This window comes from Nycticebus coucang, chromosome 24 (genome assembly GCF_027406575.1).
Source record: "Nycticebus coucang isolate mNycCou1 chromosome 24, mNycCou1.pri, whole genome shotgun sequence".
Taxonomy (NCBI): Eukaryota; Metazoa; Chordata; class Mammalia; order Primates; family Lorisidae; genus Nycticebus; species Nycticebus coucang.
Genome location: NC_069803.1, coordinates 22,498,993 through 22,511,632, shown reverse-complemented (window position 1 = coordinate 22,511,632; position 12,640 = coordinate 22,498,993). Strand labels below are relative to the sequence as shown.

The following is a 12,640-nucleotide window of genomic DNA, read 5'->3' as shown; positions in this document are numbered from 1 at the left end:
GATGTTTCTACCAATCAGCTAGCCGGTACCATGAACTCGAGAAGGGCTTTGTCTCCACTAAGGATACTACGACCCTGGCCACACTAAGTGTGTACCTAGGAGATACATCTGTTATATATTTATGGAGCTTAGGAAGAGCCAGGGATAAATGTGTAGTAAACTCTTGGGCTGGAGTCTTGTCTCATTTTGGGGAGTCTGAAATCATTCCTAGATTCTGGGCAGGTACTATGTTTGACTCCTAGGAAATGGAAGATACCTGAGTACACACCAAAGTTAAAATAAAGTGGAAACAGCAGGAGGCTAGGATTCCTAGAGTGTGGCCTGCCACAGTTTCTGCTGTGCACAGAAGTTAGCTTAGAAAAGGATATCCAATGGAGAGATCATTGAGAAGCTGTAGTGTCTTGGAGGTGATTGGTTCACAACGGCCCCAGTACTTCAAGTTGGTGATACTGGAGGACAAAAACAAAAAAAAAAAGCAAGAGACTCTTTTGATTTGCCTGGTTTCCTTCATGGCTAGGAGAAGAAGAAAGTCATTCATCAAAAGTCACCACACATCTGCACCACTAATTCACAGACATCACAACCACAAAAAAAAAATGGGTAGGAAATCTCCGTACTTACATTTGGTTGACTAGAAAAATTATCCTTCAGATAATCTTCACTACTTGGTTCCAAAGCTACACTGGCCCATACCCAGGCCCTTGGAATTCTGGGGCACTCCAGGGCAGATTTCTGCAGCAAGGGTAAGAGATTTCTGCGGCAGTGATAACATGCAGACGTATGCAATTCTGCACCTGCACCATCCACTGTCAGCTGCAGAATTCTAGTAGCCCTTGCTTCTGGATTCTAGGCCGGAGAGTCCTTTAGACCCTCTTTGTTCTTTCCATCTTAAATTATTAACCAGCTCACAAATATGAGTGTTTAGGGTTGGGATAGTTAGAAGAAGGCACAATGTCCCTTTGCACACAGCCCTGGGTAATATATTTGGCTCTTAGTGTGTGCTTTCATAAATTGAGCTGCTAAAAAGAGGAAAATGTAACCTAAGGAGTATAACTTAAAAACAAAAACAAAAACAAAACAAAAAAACAAAAAGAGAGCCAATTAGAAACTCCAACTTTGAAGACAGTTCAAACAATGGCACTAGATGTTGGAGACTAAAGAGTGTGAAGCTTCTTGGGAGAAATAAGCCCCTTTTAAAGTGAGGCTCACCTTCTGGGGGACAGATTTAGTGAAAATCAGCACCAAAAAGTAAATGCGCTCTGGGCATCTCTGATGTGGAGTTTGAGTGAGAGGCCAAGCACCGATCCTAGGGAGGGAGGTCTGTTTTACTAATGCCATGACAGGGTTTCACCTGTGATTCCAGAAACTAAAGAGAAGGTTCTGCAAGAACAAAATTAAATCCTTGCCTGTACAAGCCTGGAATGCTCTGGGGCCGGGCCATATCTCTAAGCACAGCTTGTCACACACTCAAATGCACAATTTTCTGACGCAAACGATCAATGCTAAAATACCAAGGCACTGGCAGCACAATGCCAAGATCACATTTTACAGTTGCAACAGGACCGCAAGGGACTCTTGCTGATGGCAAGCAGAAACACTTACATTTTTCCTATGAAGACGCTGAGGACCATGGTCTCATCATTCAAGCCCAGAACTTCTGAGAGTCGGCGGTACAACTGGTGTTAAGAAAGAGAAAGCAACCAGAAAATATGAATTAGATCAATCACATCCCTGTACTATTTTTTTCTCCATAATCGGGGGTTAAGGTGTGGGAAGAAAATGGACAACAATCCTGGGAAGACTTTACTGAAGGGATGAGCTAGTTTCTAAGTATTACTACCTACTGACTAGAGTTTAAGCTATCTTACTGGTCCCCTTCAATTCTGAGGTTATAAAAAGATCGCCAAAACCTTCTGCTGTTCTGAATGTTAATTCATGTATGAAAACTAAATTTTTGCCAATTTTGGGGAGAACAACAGATATACCGACTGGCTATTTGTTAAACAAATGGAGCACTAGAGAAATCAGTTGTTTGACAAGTCTCCCAGAATTCTATAGGCTAAGAGAAAACATTTGGACTATCCCAATACCTAAAATCTGGAGGCTATGAGAACTGTTATCAACTATTTTCTTCAATCAGCAATCCCACAAGTGAGAAGTGAGGGTTAAATGGAGCCATCTAAGAGTCTGTTACCTTAGAAGACTTCTGCACCTGGTCCCCAATGTAGATCTTACGAAATTGTTCAAAAAAGCTCAGCATGGCCAATTCTAACTTCTCGTTACCGGCCTGAGCCAAGCGAGAGTCTGTTAGGTTCATCAGCTGGAGCACCCTAGAGGGAGAGGATCAGTGATTTTCTTAACAACAGGACAGACATCTGGATTACTTACAATCTAAGCCTCAGAAATAGTTGCATTTGCCTGTTCTCCTCCCCACCCTACCTGAAAGGCATGCTCTGCAGGTTTTAAACTCTGGTGAAAGAACAAAATTTTTCTTGCTGCCCAACATAAACCACAGCTGAAGAATGAATGATTAGACATGTATTCTCTGAGAGTGTAGATTGGGTCAGAACTCATAATCCGTTTTAAAAAAATGCTAGCACGAGGGGTAATGGTCTTCCCTAAAATTTCTGTTAGACTTCATGTAGAACAATTTTCTGCATCCCAGTTCATCTACATAAATGCTGGTGGCTGGGCTAGACCAGCAATTGTCAATCATTTTTTGTCACAGACACATGAAGGATGACATTCACATGCAGGTAAGAATTCCAGAGACAAACAGCAGATACACTACCTGTGACTTCACCTCCTTCCCCTGCACCCCTCTCCCCGAAAGAAAGCAAGTGAGTGAATGTTGAATAAGAATGATATTACTATAAGTGAGTAATCTGACATTTTGATAGTATGATAATAGATAACAAACTATTAATCTTTGAAACGTATCATGAGTAAATTAGACTTGATCACTGTTATTACATTCAAGCTAACATCCAGTGTATAAGACATTACCTAAACTAAAATTACATTTGACACATGCAATATCACACCAAGATGCAGAATAAGAAAGGTTATTTGATTTCAGTCTTATTAAAATTTTGCTCAACTCTTTAAAAAAATGCAAGCAGGACAATGCCATGGAGACTTCTGTCAGGATTAAGGCTCCTAAAGGCAAATGGGCATCTGACGAACAAAATGAGGGGAAAAAGAGACAAATGGGGATTTTTGGAACAGATTGAGCTGTCTGGAAACCAATATAGTCTCAGGCATCATGTTAAAATGCATTCATATCTGAGGAGAGCATTTCAAAGTTTAGAACCCTTTAGGGTAGTGGCTCTCTGGAAGGTCACAAAACCATTTTCATAATAACACTTAAACTTTTTTTTGCCTTTTTCACTTGCATTCTCATATGAAGGTAAAATAGGCATTTTCAGGAGCTACAAGATGTGATATTGCAACAGAATGAATGCAGAAGGAAATATGAGGATCTAGCCGACATTTACTATGCTAGACATTAAAGAGACCTGCAAAACTGTAAACAATGCCACTCATTAATTTTTTGAAAACAATTATTTTCATAAAAATATATATATTAACATTTAATGGGCTTACTATTATTTTAAAATAAATATATGTTTTTAAAGAAACCATATACTCTTTAAGTTCCTAAATACTTTCTAAGAGGGTAGAGTGGTCCTAAGATCAAAAGGTTTGAGAACCTCTATTTAAGGGTATTAAAAAATCCTGCCAAATAAAAATATTTCTGTTGGGTAAATTTTTAGAAATCACTAATTATGTTCCATTTCCCCCACCTTTCAACTTAGAAATATAAATTTTTAATAAGCTTTGGTGTTCCTTTAAAGGATTTTAATAAAATGAGAATTAAACAGATAAAAAAACAGCTTGAAATCCTGTAGATAGACAAGTTTATGACTAAGAGATTTGAAAGGATATAGAAACTCTTTCATTCCTTCCATCTTTGGTGATTTCTGAAGAACCACAGTTTCCTGTTAAGACTTTTTTTGGTATGGTAAAAGCAGTCCACGTTTCACTAACTCTGAGATATTGTCCTTAAACAGAACTAACAGCTACTTCTCAATTTATTTTTTCTAATTCTATACCCATCATTTCCTTACTGAATTATTGCTAAAATTTTTTTTATTAAGGATTATCACAGAGTTCTTGCTGCACTGATAAAAAATTTGAGGGCTTCATTTTTATGGGCAGTTTCCTAAGACTCTGTTCTGTAAATGGGGAGGAAAACATTATTTAGAGGACCCAAACAGGACATGAGGGAGTGGTCAGAGACACAGAATGGAGAGCTGCTGTGGGAGGACTTACCGACAGACAAGCTCGCCATCCATAGCATCTTGCTCATCAGTGCTGGCAAAAGAAACCCGGCCACCAATCACTGCTCCAATAATGTAAACCAGCCATGTCAGCCTTCCTGCAGCAGGAGAAAGACCCATCAGTGTCACCTCCAGTGACAAGTTTATAAAGACATTCCTCACTATTAACTTCCTTAATCTTAAGAACACTATGGTAAAGTCATAAAGTCTTACTTCCTTTTAACAGAAGACAGCTAACTACTTTGCTCTGGTAAAGGTGATAGCAAGGGGGAAATTCACTAGATAATCAATGTTCTTTTATCAGACAAAGCTACTATTTTTAGAGTGTAGTATTTCTCTAGACTTAAAAACACTCACTGCTGATAGGATTTCAGTTCTCTTCCCTAGTGCTCTGTGGCATTTATTCCTTCATAAATATTCTTTTGTGTATATTGAGGTTAACTGATGATGAAAGAATCCTTTTTTGGAAAAGAGACAGGAAAGAGGTGGCAATGAGAAAAAGGGTCTGACAACATCTCATCCCAGTCTAGAGTTCTCTGCACACTGTGCACTCACCTTCCTGCACTGCAATGTCCATCGGGCTTGCGCTGGCACTCTGGAGTAGCTCCTGGTAGGACTGGGCTGACTGGTCAAACAACTGCACAAGGAGTGCACACGTCTTCTCATACTCACAACGCCCAATGGTGGACAGCTGGTCCAATTGTTGTTGGACCAGACCTGTATCCTCCAGGGGATCTTCCAGGCCATCTCTATTCCCAAAAGGAAGGAAAGCAACTCTCTTAAAATATGCCTATTGATTTCAACACTGATGCGGCAGCTCCCTTTCTTCTTAATTTAGCCACTGTATTTTTTAAATTGAGACAGAGTCTCACTATGTCGCCCTGGGTAGAGTGCCGTGGCATCACAGCTCACAGCAACCTCAAACTCTTGGTTTTAAGCGATTCTCTTTTCTCAGCCTCCCAAGTAGTTGGGACTGCAGGTGCCTGCCACAATGCCCGGTTATTTTTTGTTGCAGTTGTCATTGCTGTTTTTAGCTGGCCTGGGCCGGGTTCGAACCCGCCATTCTCGGTGTATATGGCTGGCGCCGTAACCACTGTGCTACGGGCGCTGAGGCTTAGCCACCGTTTTCAATCATAGAGGCTCATATCACACTCCAACACTGCATTTCACCCAGGAAGAATATGAAGTCAGAAGGCAGATGTCTTTGACACTTATAATCAGTCTCCCTGAGGTATATGCTGTTTGGTGGCATCAAAGAAATAAGTACATAAAGATTATATAATCTAGTTATCAACTCTCATTCCAAGGCTTACTAGAACATCTAAGAATTCTAGGCAGCTGATTATTGACTGCATTACATTAGTATGGTTTCAGTCCACCCTGACTATTAATAGTCTTTATCTACTTATTTCTTTAGGAGTCCACATTAAGCACCTGCAACTTAAACATAGTAATTCTTGTCATCTATGTACTATAAACGTTTCTCCCATTTAAAGAAAGTCAGTGACAAGGACAAACATTACACAGACATACTTTGTACTCAAGGATATTGCTATGGATGGCAAAAAAGGGGGACATGAATAGGATGTTAAAGAAACAAGAACATTCCAACAGACTTTATGCCCTCAGTATGCTACTTTGCTGACAAGAGAAAAGAACCGCTATTGGTATTAGCTCCAGTAAGACCCCTCTCAAGTACCCTTTTGCCGACTGGGCATCTGATCTCTAGTAAGTCTGACAGTAGGCTACTGGTGGGGAAATGAAGGAGGCTGTCCAGGTTTCCTTACCTCAGTATGATGTGCACAGATTCCAATCGGGATGTGATGTAGGCTTTGGTAACCTCAGGAGTATAAGTTTCTAGCATGTGGGGCTCTGTGGCTTTGACGTATGGCACAGAGGCTGCCAGACGCTGCCATAGGCTCAGAAGATAGTGCACGCTATTTGGGGCGAATTCCCAGTGCTAAGGAAAACCAAAAGCAGAAGGTATATTTTTTATTTCTATACACATAAGTCCCATGCCACTTGAGACAATAGAAAAGACCCTTTTTAAAAAAAGAGGAGAGTTTTTATGGACTTTGTTCTGTGCATAGCAACTAGTTTAATGTGTTTATTAGTATTTCAGAGAATAAAAGTCTAATAAGAAGAGCTCTTCTATGGTGGCTGTACAAATCTCACCAGGAGAGCCTTATGTAAATGATTCTTTAACATTAGTATGCATGAGAGTCACCTGGAGAACTTGTTTGACTCAGAGAGACCAAGGTTCCACCCTGGACCTAGTGAACCAGAAATTAAAGGGGTAAGACCTAAGCACCTATATTTTTTCATCAAGCTCCCAGATGATTCTGATGAAATCCACTGTCCTATCACATAACTAAAAAAGACAAGGCACTAACTCTTCTCTTTCCCTATTTTATTTACTCTTCTACTCCCTATTTTATTTCCCTATTCTTTACTCTTCTATTTCCCTATTCTAACCTTGCCTTTTTGAGGGGTGAATATGAGGGAATTCTGCCTTAAATCTAAATAGTATCTTTGTAACTCCCACTTGTTCCCTCTCACCATACCCCTTACACTTTTGTGGATGTAAACAAATAGGCTGCAATAGTAACTATTCTGCAGGGTTATCCTATACTTTTAGTCACTTCTGCCATAAAAAAAATATTCTTTTTTTTGAGACTAGGTCTCTGTTGCCTAGGCTAGAGTGCAGTGGCATCATCATAGCTCATTGCAACCTCAAAACTCCTGGGCTTAAGTGATCCTCCTGCCTTAGCCTTCTGAGTAGCTGGGACTATAGGTCCTTGTCACCACACCCACCTAATTTTTCTATTTTTTTTTTGTATACAATTTTTTCTATTTTATTGCTCTTACTTAGGCTGGTCTTGAATCCCTGACCTCAAACAATCCTCCTGCTTTGGCCTCTCAGAGAGCTAGGATTATAGGTGTAAACCACCTTGCCTTGCCCAAAAGAATATTCTTATACAATAAAAACCAGTAAGCAAGAGAATAGATTCCAGTGTTTAGGAAGAAAAACATATGTAGTCAAAGACAAACCTGTAGGCTGGTCACTGTGAAGTTAGCTATCAATCGGATGACCTCAGGGTAGTTTTCCACCTTTACCAGTTCTCCCAGTTGATAGTTACTCTTCAATCGGGCCAGTAGTCTGCAGAACTCATGGTAATTGTTTGGGTCTGATAAACTCTGGCAATAGCACAGAAGAAAAATAAAATGAAAAATATGGTTCACCATACTTTAAGAGTGACATATATCTGGGATATCGGGGGGAACGAGAAGAATCTAGTTTTTAACTTCTTGGCTCCAGTTATAATTCAGAATATATCTGGATAACATTTAAAAACATTTTTTAAAAAGTCACTTTTATAAGGAAGTCACATTTATTATTTCTTCTATTCCTAATAATCATGATGTGAGATGGGATTATTAGCCTCAACTGACAGAGTCTGAAATGGAACCCAGAAAGAGCATACTACTTTGCCTAAAGTTATAAAGCTGATTATGAGCAGAAATGGGCACAACTAGGAAATCTAACAAAATTTTCATTTTTGCATTTGTCAAATTGATCATTAAGCACAACTAACCTACAGTGGCAAAGTTATACAAATATTTCATATATATTATTACTATAATAAATTTATTCACACATTGATATTTATATTAATGGATTTCATGATATACTTATTATCAAATATTATTGATTTATCTACATATTATACTTGTACATTAAAATATGTTTCCTTATATGTATGTCCCCCCGTTAGCATGTAAGAGCAGAGACCGTTTTGTTCACTACTGTGTCCCTGACACCTAGTATAGGTGTTCAGTACAATTTGTTGAATGAATAAATGAATTTTTAAAGAGGGAAAGAACTACGTATATTTAACAATAAACTGCTTTTATGATTTTTTTTTCCTAGTGTAGAGATGTGAGACTTTGAAAAAAGTATCTGCTGGCTGAATCTTTGGGACTGAAAAAGAAAAAAATGGGAATGATGTTATAGGATGAATATCTGGGAGAGCCCTTCCCACATAAAAGAAGCCTTATATACTTTGGTTATTAAGACATACTTTTTCTAACATTTTTTTATATTTTTGAGACAGAGTCTCACTATGTGCCTTAGGTAGAATGCTGTGGTGTCACAGCTCACAGCACCTCCAACTCCTGGGCTTAAGTGATTCTCTTGTCTCAGCCTCCCGAGTAGCTGGGACTACAGGTACCTGTCACAACGCCTGGCTATTTTTTGTTGTAGTTGTCACTGTTGTTTTAGCTGGCCCAGACTGGGTATGTGGCTGATGCTGTAATCACTGTGCTATGGGCTCTGAGCCAAGACATACTTTCAAAAAAATGTAAACAAAACAACAGAAAATAGATAAATAAAAAATAAAAAAATGTAAACAAAAACGAAAAATAAAATTTAGATTCTTAAATTCTTGGGGAATAATGACTAGCTCCACCTGTTTTTATTTTCCTTTATCAAAGTGATCTCTTTCCCACAACTCCTGCTGGAGGATACAAGCTCCTCTTTGGGCAAATACTCTCAGAATTTGCCTACAAATACAGATTCACATATATCTGCCAAAGAATAACACAACAAATTGTTTTCTGGGATTTCTGCAAAGTGTGGCCTCTGGATGGAATTCCTTATGACTCATAATGGGTAGGCATATGCTAACTGCATACACATATACATTCTGAAAAAGCTTACCTGTGGATTTTCCAGTATTCGTTTAACACCATCCACGAGGTGAGAGAGAAACTTGGCCCTTTCTGCATTGTTAAACAAGGACCTCCTGACTGAGGCGATCTGTACCAAGCAGGATAATACCTAAAAACGGGGCACAACCCCAACACAACTGGTTAAAAAGATGGTACAGCTATTTTCACCAGAACTTTCCTTCTCCTTTAATATTCTTCTTTTAGGATATGTGAAATAGCTTTTTTAAAAAAAGGAAAGAACACTAGATCCAAGCTGGTCATAGCAAGTAGTTAAACTCACAGTTTGGAAATTCCCTTAGGTATTATTCTTTGACCACTTCAATAGTTTCTTTGATTCTTGCTAAGATATATTTAAGCCTTAAAAGCATCAAGTGCTTTATGTTTTAAATAAAGCTGCAGGTCTAGGGGCGTTTTGGTTTGTTTTGTTAAGGCCTTCTGACTGGTCAGGCTTCACTATGTAGTACTGTAACAAAATAACCACATCAGATCTATGCCCTGAAAAAACAGCTTTCACACTGAAAACATTTTCCTGCCCCTGCCCCCACCACTGGGCTAGATATTTAAATTTTCTGTTTGCTTCTCTAGATCTACCTTCTATCCTTCTTCACTCTGCTGTTCATTTGGAGGCTGACCTCTGTGGAGGACAACCAAGCTTTCTTGCCCTGTGGCTGTTAGCTGGCTTGAAATAATGGGAAGTACCAGCAAATCAGAGGGCAGAGGTCTAGGGACTCCTCTCCCCACTCTCCAGCTGGTTATGGGGTGGCAGAGCTCTGGTTGTACAGCTTCAGGGTTTCCTTCACTTGCTCTCTGCGGCTCTATAATGCCACCCGCAGGGGTGTGCATTACCACTCCCTGTGGGAGTCCCTTAATTTTGTCAATACCTTTGCAAATAGCCCTTTTATTAATGACTCCCAGTAACTGCACTACCTTTTGCTATGGTACATTAATGCTACATAAGACAACACTGAATTCATGTTTTTACTAAAGCAAAGGTCTATAGTAATTTGGGAGAGTACTACTATAATGACCAGAAACTCTGTGAATAAACACTCATTACTTTACTGTGTTTTCTTTTTATATGTCATATACAACTGTATTTTAGATCAATAATCTGGAATATCAGACCAATGGTATTTTACAACCTGTGTGAATTTTTATTATTTAAGGTTATATGTTGCTTTAAAGGAGAAATACACCATTCCTGATGGCTTTCAAATGTTATTCAGGATGAGTATGTAAATTAGCCTTCTATTTTAGTTTCTATTTATCCAGAACCTATGCCTGAGGGATCTTCTCAGTCAGAACGATCTTAATAGCTCAACTAGACAGTATTAGGTGAATCCTCACACTGTAGCCCAGTGGTTCTCAACCTTCTTAATGCCGCAATGTATTTTCATTGTTAAAAAGGGGTTGCGACCCACAGGCTGAGAACCGCTGCGTAGCCAGTGGTAATTTGAGGCATAGAATAAAATCAGATATAAGATGAAACCAAAGGAGATTTGACCCCTTGTAGGAACTGGCCATCGGATAGGAATAATTTAAAAATAATTAAGACTTTGTATTGCTAGAACCTTCAGGCTACAAACTAAACCTCAAAAGGCTAGATAACTTACCCTAGTATTTATATGCCATACTTATATGATTTTATAAAACAAAATGAACATAAGGATCATTCATTATGATTATACTTTCTGGAAATAGGTTTGATTTAGAAAACTGTGGTCCTGACTCACCAAAGGTGAAAATGAAGGAGGGATGGAATGATACAGGTCAAAAAACAGCTGCAGAGTTGAAGAATCTAAGAATGCTGGGGGGAAGAGAACATAAAGGACACAGCTTTATCACGTGTGCATACTGCTACCATACCGCTGCATTAAGTATTAGACAGCATTTCCTTCTGCTTACTTATCTTACAGAATATTCACTTCCTTAGAAAGTCATAAGCTAATAGGAGCTTTTGGTTTTCCTGTTTTTTAAAGTACTAATTTTAGCTCATCTAAAAAACAGATTCATTCTTTTGATTCTCAGTGAACTTAAGACAATCCAAGCACCTCTGTCCACAGTAAGAACTTAAAATTTTATCCGTTTGAAACATAAAAACAAACGTAAGCACAAATTCTTTTGCTTCATTTTGTTTTTAAAGATAGATATTACCCTAAATAAATAGATAACAGAAGTCTCTAGGCCAGTGGTATTTTAACCAGTGTGCCATGAATCTTAGGTGCGCTGTGAAAATTTTTGAAGACAGTTAATTAAATTATTTTTGAAAGAATTTCAAAGCACAGTAAGTATATTCTTTTTTTTTTTTTTTTTGAGCAGCATAACTTATGTTTGCTGTGGAAGTTTAACTATAGGTTCAAGTATGCTGCAAGATAAATAAGGTTGAAGACACTACTGTAGGTGATAATGCAAGATCAGATATATATCTATTATTCAGTAAGGTAAACAGTTTTCTTCCATGCTGGAGAATCTAAGATTCCTCTAACAACCTCTTCCTCACATTATAAAAATAGACATTAAAATTTTAAATTATCTCTCAGAATAAACAAGGAATTGCCAGTTCTTCAGATCATCCTATGGACGCTGTCAGAGTTGAGGGGCAGACTATTTTACGTGGTGCATGTCCTGTTACCTGATCTCCAGCTGGTGGGAATCTGTACTGTACACAGGTCATCTGAGGACTCATCAGTAGAAGTGCCAATGAAATCAAAATTTAGGCAGTTATGAGTGAGTTTGAGCAGTTGCATGAGCAAGCCATGTTGACTTTCATCATTCAAGTTTAGATTCTTTCCTGAAGCCTGTAAAAATTACCATATAATGAGCCCTAAATAATCACTCCTCTCTTCTTCACTTGCTCTGAGGCTCACAAAAAAGCTGTTAAACCAGAAAAGGAGGGCTACACTTCAGCACAGTAAAATGCTTCTCCAAGATAATGTGGTTCTATTACCTTAGTGTTATTATAAAAATACCTAGCTCCTTATTTACAATTAAAACATATTTACTATGTAGTATAAAAATATAAAGCTTAGGAATTTAAGCAAAGTCCCGTTTTAACATTTATTCTTCACATAATGTGGGCATAATGGCCACTGGGAATTCTGAAACGATCTGGGTGTGTGGCTACTTCACTGGCATGAAAGAGTCTAGTTATTTCTAGACAAGGCAGTGTTAAACTGCGGAGGGAGTTTTGAGGAAGGTTTACATCCTTCCCACCTTCCTTCCTCTTTTTAACATCAAAAATTTTTCAAACCACAATTAAAACAAATTCATCACTGAATTTTATTTATTCACCTGCAGTATCCCTGCAGACTATAGCTGAATATTGATCAATAGCTACTGTGACTGATTCCAAAGGTAGACCAGCGGAGTCTCAGTGCTGGTGAAATATTTATTCCTGATATCAGGATCAATGAGGAAGACTCAATCCTTAGTTCTGTGAAGTTTTTCCTTTCAGGGGGTTTAAGAGATTTTGCCAGGCAGCTTGCCTAACCTGAGGATTATCTGGGTGAATTCTGAGGTAAAACCTCAAGCAATTGAGGAAAAAGATGGGTCTTATTAATTGGGAC

General features: G+C 38.5%; 1 protein-coding gene across 4 annotated transcripts in view; it reads right to left on the bottom strand.

The window, feature by feature from the left end:
- Positions 1–12,640, bottom strand: part of XPO7 (exportin 7) — a 93,958-nt gene that overhangs the window by 17,293 nt on the left and 64,025 nt on the right. For all 4 annotated transcript variants that reach the window (XM_053578275.1, XM_053578277.1, XM_053578274.1 and 1 more), the window contains exons 7-16: positions 11,707–11,872; positions 10,808–10,881; positions 9,064–9,183; positions 7,395–7,541; positions 6,131–6,303; positions 4,899–5,092; positions 4,336–4,441; positions 2,195–2,330; positions 1,603–1,676; positions 369–449 (exon numbers count right to left, since the gene is read on the bottom strand). In XM_053578275.1, the coding sequence (XP_053434250.1) occupies positions 369–449; positions 1,603–1,676; positions 2,195–2,330; positions 4,336–4,441; positions 4,899–5,092; positions 6,131–6,303; positions 7,395–7,541; positions 9,064–9,183; positions 10,808–10,881; positions 11,707–11,872 (1,271 nt within the window). The remainder of the gene's footprint in view (positions 1–368; positions 450–1,602; positions 1,677–2,194; positions 2,331–4,335; positions 4,442–4,898; positions 5,093–6,130; positions 6,304–7,394; positions 7,542–9,063; positions 9,184–10,807; positions 10,882–11,706; positions 11,873–12,640) is intronic.